Source organism: Coregonus clupeaformis, chromosome 15 (assembly GCF_020615455.1).
Source record: "Coregonus clupeaformis isolate EN_2021a chromosome 15, ASM2061545v1, whole genome shotgun sequence".
NCBI classification, from domain to species: domain Eukaryota; kingdom Metazoa; phylum Chordata; class Actinopteri; order Salmoniformes; family Salmonidae; genus Coregonus; species Coregonus clupeaformis.
The window spans coordinates 4,779,869-4,794,023 of NC_059206.1; the positions used below are offsets into that span (position 1 = coordinate 4,779,869).

General features: G+C 44.4%; 2 protein-coding genes across 3 annotated transcripts; both read left to right on the forward strand.

Annotated features, from left to right (window-relative positions):
• The first annotated feature begins 467 nt into the window (after window positions 1–467).
• Window positions 468–4,328, forward strand: LOC123492571 (DNA ligase 1-like). Its single transcript, XM_045224966.1, has 2 exons — window positions 468–3,588; window positions 3,712–4,328. Exon 1 carries the CDS (start codon window positions 686–688, stop codon window positions 2,153–2,155), a length of 1,470 nt encoding a protein of 489 aa, XP_045080901.1. The 5' UTR covers window positions 468–685; the 3' UTR covers window positions 2,156–3,588; window positions 3,712–4,328.
• Window positions 4,329–5,474: 1,146 nt separating this feature from the next.
• Window positions 5,475–13,108, forward strand: LOC121582090. Of its 2 annotated transcripts, none has more exons than XM_041897641.2 (9): window positions 5,475–6,222; window positions 6,668–6,846; window positions 8,032–8,136; window positions 8,271–8,420; window positions 8,637–8,876; window positions 10,158–10,533; window positions 10,730–10,971; window positions 11,405–11,580; window positions 11,887–13,108. In XM_041897641.2, the coding sequence occupies exons 1-9, from the start codon at window positions 6,102–6,104 to the stop codon at window positions 12,749–12,751; spliced, it is 2,454 nt and encodes an 817-aa protein (XP_041753575.1). In that variant the 5' UTR covers window positions 5,475–6,101; the 3' UTR covers window positions 12,752–13,108. The 2 variants fall into 2 exon arrangements, with proteins under 2 accessions (XP_041753575.1, XP_045080900.1); XM_045224965.1 differs by having other exon boundaries at window positions 6,132–6,548.
• Window positions 13,109–14,155: the final 1,047 nt, after the last annotated feature.

Consider the following 14,155-nt stretch of genomic DNA (forward strand, 5'->3'; position numbering starts at 1 on the left):
TAGTGTCAACATTATACCTTCTTGATATTCTATATCAACGGAAAACGATGGAAGGCACATAATAATCCAATGAGTAAAACAAAATATACCATGTTCTATTCTCAATATCCCTACTGCCCCAAAGGTGTGTAGGCAGGGCAAGGAGAACACCGATTCAACCCAGAAGAAGAGGAAAAAGAAGAGGCACAATGAGAAGGGGACCCAGGTTGAACTAGGCATGCGGGAGGAGATCCATGACCTTGAGCTCGCCCATTGGAGATTGGCTAAAGAGACATGGAGAACTGAGCGAAGGAACATGAGGGAGATGAAGGCGCTGTATGGAGAAATATTTAGGCTGCACAAGTTGTTGGAGGAGGTAACGAGCAGTTTTCTTAAATCAGACTTCTCAGTAGATATACTGTAGTTGCTTTGAGATGTTCCCAATCCTGATACACGGAAATTAGATCTAAATTGTTTGAATAGTGAAATAAGACAGCAATAAAAAAAACTGCACACTGGTAGTATTCTCAGGAAGGTCTGCATTCTGCACTGGTAGTATTCTCAGGAAGGTCTGCATTCTGCACTGGTAGTATTCTCAGGAAGGTCTGCATTCCTAGAAGAGTTGAAAAAGAATACATCCAAAAGTGTGGACGATCCCATTTTCCTAATTAGCTAATATACAGTAATAAAATGTTTTCTCTATAATATGTACTACCCATACACATATAATTGTTTTAAGATAGTAATAACATGGACCATCAAGCTATTAAGTAATAAAAATGTGTCTGTCATCATACAGATTGGGGTAGATAAAGGGGTGATCAAGCAGCGCTCCATCTCCTCCATTCTTTGTCCCGTCTCCCCGACACTGCCAGCTCTCCCCTGGTACAATCTCCACAAGTACCTCACCAAAAGCCAATCGGAGTGTGACCAGCATGCCGCCGCCACCCAGAAGAACCCGGCTAAGAAACACTCAATCTTTCCCCCTCTGGTCACACAACGGCCTCATTCTCCGTCCAAGACGTCGCACCCACACGCTTCACACAGATTTTCTGTCCCATCCCACCTCCTGGCTCCCGGCCCTCCTGCCCAGCTGAGGCAGACCCATCCGCATGTCCACCCCAGGTCCCCATTGACTGACCAGGCAAAGGTCAAGGATAAGGTCAAGAGGTCAGAGGTTGCATCGTCTGAGGAATTGTCTGAGGAAGTTCAACGGAGAGGCGCAGAAATTGCGAATATGTATAAAGCGCAGCTGAAAGAGAGGATGGCCCAAAAGAGAAAGGAAGAGATTCTGAAGAAAAGGATAAACAACTATGACAAGAACGATGACACTGAGGCCTCCTGCTCCTCTGCAGTAGGACAATCCAAGACCCCTGCCACAGCCCCCGAGCGTCCGGCCAGCCCAGAGGCCACGCCAGTGGCCGTCCAAGAGGACACTCAGGGGGCCACCCAGCAGGACCTAGCAGAGGTTGTGAATGTGCTCAAGAGGCAGTCATCTGACCTATACCTGCCTGACGACGTTTGTGAGGATTCACTCACGTGGAGCTCCATTTACGAGGAGCTGTGCCCACTTGCTCACAGGGTGAACTCAGAAGCTGACTACATCAAGGCGCTCTGCGACACCACTGAGAAGGCTGTGACGCCCTTGCGCTTGTCTCAGGAGGATGTGTCTCAGAGTATGAGTGAGGACACAAGTGAGGAGGGGAGTAGTGAAAGTGAGGAGAGCATGAGTGGACAACAACAGAGATGTCTACACAGGGATCCTTATGGTGAGAGGGAGAGGAAGAAGATTGATAGTCGTACAATGGAAGGGAGATATGCAACCGCAAATGCAATGTCTATGATGGCGAGCCTAGGGAAAGAAGAACTTAATGCCATGAGCTACGCAGACAGGCTTAAATATTTCAAGGACGAGGCTAAGAAAAATGAAGAGATGTTGAAGATGAAAAGTGGGAAGGAAAAAGAAAGGAAGGCGGAGAAAGACAGGGAAGAAGAGCTCAAAAAGTGGGAAAAGAGACAGAAGAAATCGGTTGAGGAGGAAAGGAAAATGACAGAAAAGATGGAAAAAAAGAAGTTAGAGGAGCAGATGAAAAGGGAGAAGGCAGAGATGAAACTAAAGATCGAACAAGAGAAAAAGAGACAAGAGCAAGAGAAAAAGAGAGAAAAAAAGAAATGAAGAAGCAGCAGATGCAACAGAAGGCCCGCGAAAAAGAAGAGAAAAAGAGGGTGGGGAAAGAAAAAAAGAGGGAAAAAAAGAGGGCAGAGGAGTTGAAAAAGATTGAGAAACAGAGGATGGAGGAGGAGAAGAACAGGGAAAGGGAGAGAATGAAGGTGCTGGAGATGCAGCAAAAGGCACAAGAGAAAGAAGAGAAAAGGAGGAAGGAGGAGAAGAAAAGGAGATTGAAGATACAGCAGGAACAAGAGAAGGAGGAGAAGAAAAGGCAGAAAAGGATATGGGACGAGGATAAGAAGAGAGCAGAGCTTCAAAGAATAAAAGATGACGAGGCCAGGTTCAAGATGGAGATGGAGAAACTGTATGAGAGAGAAGAGCGGAAAGCACAGATTGAAAGAGAAAAGAGGCGTGCGATGTATTAGAAAAAAGGGCAGACACAGAGAGCAAAACAGGTGGTGCCATACCAGGTCACAGCGTTTACATCTGTGTGGACGGAAGAGAGGGAGCAGTGTCCAGAGACCGCTCACGCACAGTCTGCCAAGAGGAGAACAAGGAAGAAGCAGAAGTATGAGGCGGACGAGGCGTTGACAACTTTTGAGTAGATGACGAAAGAAAAGCGAGCAGACAAAGGAAGAAAGAAATGTTGTCAATGCTCTTAGGTATGTTAATAGATGTAAATAAACAAACATTTTTATATTTAAGGCAAAAAACAAACAAAAAAACTGGAAAAGGAGCAAAAGGGGGGGGGGATAATACAGAGCCAGGCATGAGGGTGAAGGGAAACCAGAGTGGTTTATCAGGAGGGAAATAGGATATATAGAATTCAAGTTCTGATGGACAGAATCAGGACGGACCATGGGATAAAAGGTCAATGAGATTAGCAGTAAAGAAGAGCTAAGTGGATCAAAAGAAAGTTATGGAAAACGCAAGGGGGAGGGCAATACTCAGAGGCAGAAGAAGACAAGATAAACAGAGACCAAGAGAAAAGAGGTGAAACCGTTTCATAAGAGTAATAGAGAGAAGATGGACATATGGGCAAATTAGCTATCCCAACTGGAACCTAGCTAATGCATTCCGAAGAGGCAGACTTCCAGTCTGAGGTAGATGAAAAGAGCAGCCATAGAAACAGATCTGTAGAAGCATCAATTGGAAAGGATGGGAGGGTTGGAGGAGAGGAGCACATTTGGATGACTACATTAGGTAAGTGTTTAGGATCAAAGCCTGTTCTCTGTAGACAACTGTATTAGTGTTGACAGAAGTGCATTTATGCAATGTCTTTCAACTCAAAAACTACAATTCCTGATCTCATGTGATTATTCACCTCATGTAAGTGGGCTTTCGGAAGTTTATTTTTTCCTGAAACAGATTGTGGCATATGAGGTCACTTTATCTGATGAAGCATCAATAGGAGAGGAAAAGACAGAAGAACAGATGAGGTAAGTGCTTGGGCTTGTGATAAGAGGATGGGGGCTCCAGAACTCGGCTTCATTATTTAAAATTACAAGACAAATGTATTACTGTGAATCCCATTCGTTCAATGATTGTTTGTTGTTTTACAGGAGCACTATGTTCTGCTTCCGTGTGGATTGACAGCATTGCTTTAATGAGCTGCTGGAGGGCACAATGGAGGAAGAGGGAGAGCGTCCATTATAGGCAGTTTGCCATGGCCCTAAATGGGCTTTTGGATGTTCATTTTTCCTGCTTTATATCATACAACTTTACAATAAAAATGAATTGCAAGCATCAGCCTTTTCTGTTTGAGTGTGATCAGTGCAGTAGTTGTAGGATTGGTGTAAACCCAAATAATATTCTGACACTAGTGTTCAGTTGGTATAAAATAGTGTGATAAGAAATTATCAACATGTTATGAAAACAATATAGAGATAGAAATATCAAAAGCAGTGTTGCATTTATTTAGTAATTGCTATATCTCACTCATAGAGAATGGTGTCCTTGTTGTGATCAGTCCATCGACAAATGCATGTATGCGCATACACACACAGAGAGTTAATCATGATTTCCCTGAGTCATCAGACTCTGGTGAAGGTTTCTTTGCCTCTGCATCTTGAGCAGTCTGTGTTGAATCCTTGCCGGACTTGTCTACAACAACCTCGAAGGCCGCCTCTCCTTCTACCCTCTTCACTTTCTCCCCTTTCGCTGCAAGGATTTCCTCAATGTTCCTGTAGGGAAAAAAACAAATCATGAATAAGAAAAAAAAATATTCAGGAATAATACTCAAGTCTTAAGGAGGCTGCATGCAAACAGAGCGAAGGAGCGTCGTATATGGTCCGTTCCAAAATCTGAGTCACACAAAAGTACCTAGAACTACCTGTGAATATTATGCTGGGTTTGCGTGAAGTGTGTAGGGCCCTTTAGTCCACACAAACGTTACAGCCTATTAATACGGTATTCACTTATGATTCACTATGACTGCAGTTCCATTTCTCTTCTGTGCATGTCACTATCAATAGGGGAAATACATTTACATTTAAGTCATTTAGCAGAGTGATTTACAGTTAGTGAGTGCATACATTTTTGTTTTCTTCTTCATACTGGCCCCCCGTGGGAATCGAACCCACAACCCTGGCGTTGCAAGCGCCATGCTCTACCAACTGAGCTACAGGAGACAATACGTAGACTAGCTAAAGACCTGTCCATAAAGTTCCCAGCTGCGCCTGAATCGACCAGCGCCTTACACTGGGGAACTACCGTGTAATCAGGGAAGTTGACGTGGATGGTGAAATGAGCAGCAGAGGGCTCTGAACGAGTGTGGGTTTGCGCTACCTGAGGTGACGCGAGAGTGCCCTGCCTGCATAACATTGTAATACTGTGCATGCATGTAAAATGTTCACAACTACATTAACTTGGCCACCAACCTCTTTCCCTTCAGGTCAGAGAACCAACCCAAGTTGTCAGCAATAATGTGGTGTTTTTCACATCCTGGGCAGGTCACTAGGACAACACCTTTATGATAGGCTACCTTGGATATCCTCTTTGTTGACCTGGTTGAGCACACCTGCATACAGATCATTGACAGTAAAATAATGAAACCGTTTATTAGAAGAGTCAGGGTGAAGAGTCAGTCTGAACTTTATAAACTATCCATATAATCTTATTCATTATCTAAAAGGCAAAACTGATCCATCAGCACTGATCCATCAGCACTCCTACTCTGAGATGGTTTGTGGATACGGGCCCTGAGTACCAGTGTTCTGATCACCTCACCAACCAAATCTTGATTGACAAATCATGCTATGCCTGTCACTGTAGAAACATGATGTGAACAAGAACTGATCTTCCATTTAAAATCTCATCCATTACCTTGCATGTGTAAACCAGGTGGTAATGCGTAGAATGGATATTCCCAATGGCATCGCTGCAGACGTGTGTGGTGGTAGAGAATTCTTTATGTATAGGTACATTTCTTCGATACTGCCTGAAAGCAACTGGCAAAGTCGAACCACTGCTGTATCTTGATTGGGAAGTGGACAACTGACTGGTCCCTGATGCAAGAGGTTGTAAGTGCAGTAGTATTGTCCTTGATAACTGAGGCCATGATCTCGACAAGGTATAACTTCTATGACAGTGCCATAATATGCGATTCGTAACCCGAATTGTATTCTGTTGAAACATTGAGGAAAATTGCTACGATTTTTGTATTTATTCGGTACTGTCAAGCTTCTGTTGTCCTCAACGTGGCTGAGTCGCAATCTAATGACATGAAAGAACATTTGATCTGTTTCGAATAGAAGCCAATCGTTTGTTTCCATTTTGATGACGGATATCGCGTTACACCAATGATAAACCCCATATTGAAGAAGGCGGGTCTACTGATCCGCACGTGAACCAATTAAATCATCGCAAACGTTACCTATTAAGCTTAGCAAGCTACATTATTTGAATGTTTATATGACTGTTTCAATGCGTTGGTAGCAGATAATAAGCAAAAATGAGCAACGAAGCGGTCTTTGAAACAATTGAAGAGGTCAATAAGCATATCTCACACGTCGAAGAGTCAACCTGTGTGAAATATATTTCTTACCGTGTGGACAAGCGCTTCAATGACCAAGGTAAACTAGCTAACTACGTTAGCCAAAGAGTGTGCTGCCTGTAGGAAACATGCATTGATCAAGCTACTGACAGTGCAAACAATCACCAGAGTGACATGGCTATCTTATAGCCCTTCCATTATATTTAGCTACCTACATACTATTTAGCTACCTATATTGAATGATTATCCTTACGTAGTGATGCATCGTCCACAAACTACTGGTGTATTCATTAGTCGGATTCCGTTGCAAAACGTTTTGTCTGTTGCATTTTGCAACGGAAACAGTTTACTCCAAGCGTAAAACACTTTGCAACGAAAACGAGAGTTTCTACTGGACACATTCAGGTAAGTCACTCCCCGTTCTAGTTCCGCTTGCTCAGACAGTTTGCTTCCGTTTGGTTCCTAGACCGACTAATGAATACACCCCTGGACTCATGGCTCTTTCAATGTGTTGTGCTAAACAGGTTGGAAACCACAGGACCACAAGAACAGGCTATACTGGGAATGGAAGTATGGCAAGGGTACTCCCTCTATCCCCTTTGACCGCGTACCCTTCATGTTCATTGGACACAAGCTGATGGGATGCCACCGGGGCCGGGCAAAGTGTGGAATCAAGAAGAGGCAGGATCTTGAGGCTCAAAGGGTGCTAATATCTATGATATTCTGAAACAGCTTTGAAGTGTTCCATGTAAATTATTAGGATGTATTGTGCATCTGAACCTAATGTGATATAACAAAATATTTTTGGTATTCATTACTGCGAGTTACAGGTTAGATACTGTTTGGTGTAGCACAGAGAATTTTCGACCAACCTTAGCTTGGTGATGCTGTCTTCGTCCTTGAATCTTTGGTTAAATCACATTATCAGGTGTAACAATCTGTAGCTAGGATGTATTTTGCATCTAAACCTGAATCGAATTCATTAGGGCACACCATGGAAAAACGTTTCAAAGCATTGTGCAATGGAAAACATAAAGGAGCTTTTCTTATTGGAGTTCAGGTTGTCCCTCCCTATTTCAGTACATTTTCTTCCATATGGTGCCTAATGAATACGACCCTGGTTCCATCAATGCTTCTAGGTAGTTGTGGGGTTCACAACCAATCTCAACAATTCCATTCTTACCTGCCACTAATTTTCTCCAAAATCCTCAAAAAGTTATACAGCTGCATGATTGAGAGCATCTTGACTGGCTGTATCACCGCTTGGTATGGCAACAGCTTGGTATCCGACCACAAGGCGCTACAGAGGGTAGTGCGTACGGCCCAGTACATCACTGGGGCCGTGCTCCCTGCCATCCGGGACCTCTATACCAGGCGGTGTCAGAAGAAGGCCCTAGAAATGATCAAAGACTCCAGCCACCCATATCATAGACTGTTCTCTCTGCTACAGCATGGCAAGCGGTACCGATGCATCAAGTCTGGAACCAACAGGACCCTGAACAGCTTCTACCCCCAAGCCATAAGACTGCTAAATAGTTAACCAAATAGCTACCCAGACTATCTGCATTGATCCCTTTTGCACTAACTCTTTTGACTCATCACATACGCTGCTGCTACTGTTTATTATCTATCCTGTTGCCAAGTCACTTTACCCCTACCTATATGTACATATCTACCTCAATAACCTCGTACTCCTGCACATCGACTCAGTACAGGTACACCGTGTACATAGCCAAGTACTCATTGTGTATTCATTCCTCATGTTATTATTTTTCTGTAATTTTTCTCGGTATTGTTGAGAAGGGCCCGTAAGTAAGCATTTCACTGTTGGTTTACACCAGTTGTTTACTAAGCATGTGACAACTAACATTTGATTTTGATCTTTCAGGAAAAAGATGGCAAGGAAAAAAGAAACCTTTTGCTGAAAACCAAGAAGGTAGCATGTCCTGCTGTGTTCACAATCAGCCGCATTGTCAAGTTCCCTGGATTCAAGGTACCGGTGAAATACTGTGTGTATATGTTTATTATGTTACACCAGTGATCACGCACCTCAGACTAGTACACTTAATTCTATCTCTGTGTGTGTGTGTGTGTGTGTGTGTGCGCACTCGTGCCACACTGCATCAGTTGGAGAAGGACACATCACGGTTGAGGAGGGTCATGTCTATTTCCATCAAACAAGCTCTCCAGACAGACCCAGCCTCGGTGCCGTGGAAGATACAGTATTTCCTCAAAATACCCAGTGTCACTGACCACAAGGGCCATCCAATTGGAAAGGTATTACTATACTATTACCATGGGATCTATTGCATTGGACTCTCTTTAGGCTACATATCAAGTATCTGTAAGCCTTTATGTCCGTTCGGTACACAGATGTAATAAAACCTTAATCTCTTAAAATTCCCTGAAGAATACAAGTATCTAACCCTGTAACAGTGGTTAGGGTTATTCTCTCCCTACTTAACAAACGCCACTCTCTCCTCGCTCCCTCAGGGTGCAGATCAGGTGGACGACAGGGTCAAAGGTTACATCCGAGCGTTGGTGCAGCAGGGGGTGAGGAAGGTGAAGGAGGTAAAGAACCAGATGGTCCAGTACGTGCGGACGGAGCTGTTCCGAGACACGACCCCGCCGCCGCTGAGGCGCTTCTTCCCCACAGAGAAAACCATCCATGCCGTCATGGCTCAGGTCATCGCGGAGGAACACTACAGCAAAATAGACCTGGTCAACCTGCTGGTGAGAAGGCTGCGCTGCGCTCCATCTATCCCACCTATTCAGCAAATATTTTGATTGTCTTAGATAAGGCCTATGGGGCTTGTGGTGTTAGCTGTATGTTTTCAATGCAATTTATGAACAGTTTGTATGTGTGTCACCTTTATTATACAATTCAGGAATGCACATGCAGAGTTTTCCACGGACTCAAGAAAGATCTAAATTCATAACCGCTTTGTAGTGCTTTATCCTTACATGGGGAAGAGCAGGAAGCCATTGAAGATGTTTGTTGTCATCATCCCAGAGCCTTGAGTCTTTCCAGAGACTCCTTTCTCCAGCAACAAAGGCTGTGTTTACACAGGCAGCCCAATTCTGGTATTTTTCCTACTAATTGGTCTTTTCACATCAGATCTTTTTCTGATGATTGGTCAAAAGACCAATTAGTGAAAAAAAGATCAGAATTGGGCTGCCTGTCTAAATGCAGCCAGAGTCACTGAATTTGATAAATAATCATTGCATCCATTGTGATTGTATTTACATTTTAGTAATTTAGCAGACGTTCTTATCTAGTGCGACTTACATGAGCAATTAAGGTAATGTGCCTTGCTCAAGGGCACATCGACAGATTCTTCACCTAGTCGGCTCTGCGATTCGAACCGGCAACCTTTCTATTACTGGCCCAACCCTCTTAACCGCTAGGCTACCTGCCGCCCTACTTGTTGACAGTAGACGCTGTCCATTATTATGTAAATCTACAACAACTGGGTTGAGTGATGTCATTCTCACAGACCCCACCACTCTCCCTGAGCCCATTCCCCAAACAGACAGAACAGCAACACCAGCAGAGCTAAAGCACCTCTCATTCTAAAACATATTTTTAGAAAGTATGTTGTCTGAGACTTAGTCCCCTTCTACACACTGGATATGGTGAACTAATACATGGGAACTTTAACAGGTGTCCTCAGTGGAATATTTGGGAACATAGCCAAGGACTGTGTGTGATGTAACAGAGCACAGATAAATAGTACTCCATGACACCTCATTCAAATTTGGGATTGTTTAAGGCCATGGGAATATCACTGGTGTAGTTTAGAATAAGACAGTGACATGCTATAGCAAAAGTCAAGGTTCACTTCCATATATAAAGCTCACGTTGGAGCAAAAAGGAGTTTGGTTAGCACTTAAATAGTTGAAAGGATGCAGAAGTTGCACCTCAGCTATTAACCATGTACAGCTATTATGATTACCAGCTCTGTGACCCTAACATGACCCCAACTTTGGTTTTACTCTGTCTCCCCCCCTTAGACCCTGGCAGAGAATTGGAAGGCGGAAGCTCCTAGAATCAACTTCCTACTTAGGGTCCAATCAGAGAGCGAGAACCTGTTGCTGTGCTACCAGACAGACTGGCAGCGGCGGCTGCTCCGGCAGTATGGCAAGGAGGTGTGCTTCCTGGACGCGGCCTACAAGAGGACGCGCTTCCCCCTGCCACTCTTCTTCCTGTGCGTGCGCACCAATGTGAGCGTGGCGCCCGTGGGCCTGTTCGTGGTGCAGTCGAGGAGCACCGAAGCCTTGGGGGAGGCGCTGGGGGTGTTCAGGCAGTGGAACCGGGGCTGGAGCCCAGCCTACATCCTCACTGAACACTGCCCTGTGGAGATGAAGGCGGTGGAGGCCGCATTCACAGGTGAACAGTGGTGAGGTTTTAATGTTAGCTATGAGGTGGGAAAAGCAAGTTAGCTCCATAATGTGCTCTCAACACTGTTGGTTTTGAAAAGACTTGTTGGTCAAGAAAAGGTTTAACCTGTTACAGTCTTTTAAGTACTAGAGGATGATGGGGTTAGAGTTAGCTAATTATGGACTATTTCACATTCCAATCTCAGGTGCTCAGGCAGTCTTCAGCGATCACCTGCGGGAGAGGACCTGGACCAAGTGGCTGAGCAACCGGTCCCGAGCCATCACCAACCAGGAGGGGATCTTTGATATGATGAAGGCCATCGCTGGAGCCCTTACCAGAGAGCAACACCAGGGGGCAGTAGAACGACTACAGCAGAGCCCCATCTGGCTGGAGAAGAGACAACTCTTTAAGAACTGGTTCACTAACAAGTGGCTGTCAGAGGAGAAGGTTTGTAGTGCACATGTCAATTAATGACATCACAGGGGCAATAGGGTCAGGTCCTGGACCTGCTCTGTCTTCACCTGCATATTAATGAAGGTCAGAGTGGTTAGACGGAAAGCAGATCTCAGACCTGTGCTTAGAGGTGCTTTCATCCTGAAGCAGACAGCATGTTTAAACCACATATACTGTATGTAGACAGTAGTCTGTAGCAGTAACAAGTGTGTTATGTTTTTGCTAGCTATTTAGTCATTTAGCAGATGCTCTTATCCAGAGCGACTTACAGTTAGTGAGTGCATAAATTTTTTCATACAGCTATATCCATGATACGGTATCTAGCAATATATCCATAATATGCTAGCTATAGGTCCATAATGTGCATCCTAGTCTAATGATGGTGCATACAGAGGTTAGTGACATGCTGCTGTTTTTGTTCATTCAGAGATGGGCGAACGCTGTGAGGGTTGATATTGTCAACTTTGTGTCTGTGGTGAACGGAGGTCTGGAGATGCAGAGCGACTTTTTCACACATAACAACATGAAGGTCCATAAAAAAGACACCCTGAGCCAAATGCTGCAGTTTGTTGTTGATGACTACTTCCCACCGATGCACCAAAGGTAAGTCCGTTTTAGAATAGGATTCACTGTCATTTAGAATGGTATTCGCTGTCAAAAGTGGTCTTCTGTTGAGATATCTGCAAAATGAATGGAAGATAAGCACCATATAATTTCCAGATTTGCGGTGCTCATCTTTTCCATTCATTTGGGGTTAAGATGTGTTGCTTGTTCTGCACAACCAATGGCATAGGATCTTGACATTAGACTACTTCTTAAAACTTTTATTTTGGAGTGTAATGCCTCTTTAATGTAAGTGTTTTGATGTTTGGTCAATCTAAAAACCTGCTACACTCCCTGAACCTGCAGGTACACAGACCTCAACAGCCGGTCCTCCGGCGAGTACAGCCTCAACCCCACTGCGCCTCCGTTCCTGTGGCATCGCCCTTTGGGTGTGGTGGCCCTGGTGATGGACAACATGTCTGCCGCCCTGCAAGACTCCGACATTGTGGTGGAGCAGGCCAGTGACGCCGCCAACGGCACCTTTCGGGTGAAGAGTCGGGCAGAGAGCACGTCAGGGCGGTCCTACACGGTCAGCTTCGGTTCAGAGGCCACCTGGCCCTCCTGTGAGTGTGAGGTGTGGAGGGACCAGCGCCTGCCCTGTGAACACTTCTGTCACGTCTTCAGGTCTGAGCCTAACTGGACCTGGGAGCACCTCTGTCCCAAATACAGGGACCACCCTCTGCTCACTCTGCATTCACACACCACAACGGAGGAGGAGATAGAGGAAGCCCTCAATGGTCTAATGCATCTCTCCCCAGCTTCCCCAGTCTCTCTTCAGTGGGATGGGCCTGAAGAAACAGTGCCACTGGTGCAAACTCCTCAAACTCCACAGTTACAACTGCATAGCATACAAACACAGTGGGTGGCCCCACAGGCTTCACAGGGTCCGCGGGAGAGGGAGGAACTGCAGAGGGAGTGTGTGGCCAAACTCAAATCCATCATGGAGAATGTGAGCGGGATCAACGACATTGACCACCTACAGGAGCTCAGGCAGAAACTGGACGTTCTCCAGGCTCAGAGTGAGACCATGTTGGATCAGAAGGACGCTGGCGTCAAAACAGTGCCCACCCCCAAGGGCAAGAGAAAGAGGGCAGGGGTGGAGATTATCGTGGCCATGCCAAAACGCATCAAAGTGCTCTCCCAGATTGATGTAGAAAATGTTCAGAAATAGCTTTTTTCTAAAGAGGGAAAATAAAGAATATATGTATTAAAGGGCAACTCTGCCACTTTTAACATGTGGGTTGTTATTATGTAGTATTTAGTGTTGTCCTACACAGTTTGTAATTTTTTTATTTAATGTCTTTTGACTCTTTTTAGTGATGAGCAAAACCGGAAATTGCTTCTCTGTGACGTTTTCAAGTAAGATTCCTGAGTTGACTAATAAAATAAATTATGGTCAGTCATTTTCAGCCATCTATATAACCCGTCTGTAGTTTTCTGATCATATGTGAACTCCCTGCTATATGTAGCTCTGGTTGTCTTAGTCTAATAAAGGACTCTGTTAGGATGGGGTGACGTTGTATCCAGTTCTGGGTCAGCTTGATTTAAGGCACTGCAGGTTCACAAACCTTTACATAACAAATAAATCAGGTATTGCACAAAGTGGTTTGGAAGTTAAGGTTATTTATTTTGTGATCGGATAATACGCACATTAACTTGCTCAGCCTGATTATCGTGAATAATAGGCATCATCAATAATTTCAATCAACACATTTCCTTTCAGTAACAGGGCCTCCTGTAGCTCAGTTGGTAGAGCATGGCGCTTGCAACGCCAGGGTTGTGTGTTCGATTCCCACGGGGGGCCAGTATGAAAAATGTATGCACTCACTAACTGTAAGTTGCTCTGGATAAGAGCGTCTGCTAAATGACTAAATGTAAAATTAACTGCGTCATTATTACAGCTTTCCAAGGGCTCAAGTGTGTACGATGAAGCAGAGCTGGCTCAGCTAGCACCGGATTTTGTAATGGGCGTATACTCTGTGATGAACATGCACAGCATTTCGACATTACAAGTTGTATGGATTGACCTCAAACGCCTCTACTATATGGGTGGTGGTTCCCATTAGTTTAGCTAGCTAGCCTGCTAGCTAACTGTTCCCAAAGACAGCACAGTGTGAAGATAGGCAGAAACTGCTTCTCCAATAGAAATCCCTGATATTGTAGGTGATGTCATGGCAACATTTGCTAGCTAAACTCACGTAGAAACCAATATAAACCCTGGATTGCTGATGCTATGTATTGGCCATTGAGAGGCTTTGAAGCCACCAGTCGGCCATATTGGCACTCCCCAGGAGGTGCAGTCCTCCATAGGAATGAATGGAATTCTACAGTATTTCAATTACATGTATTTTGTTGTTATAGTGGGGACAGTAACATTAGTACTCTCTAAAATATATAAATAGATGCATATTTTTATTTATTTATTTTATTTCACCTTTATTTAACCAGGTAAGCCAGTTGAGAACAAGTTCTCATTTACAACTGCGACCTGGCCAAGATAAAGCAAAGCAGTGCGATAAAAACAACACAGAGTTACATATGGGGTAAACAAAACATAAAGTCAAAAATACAACAG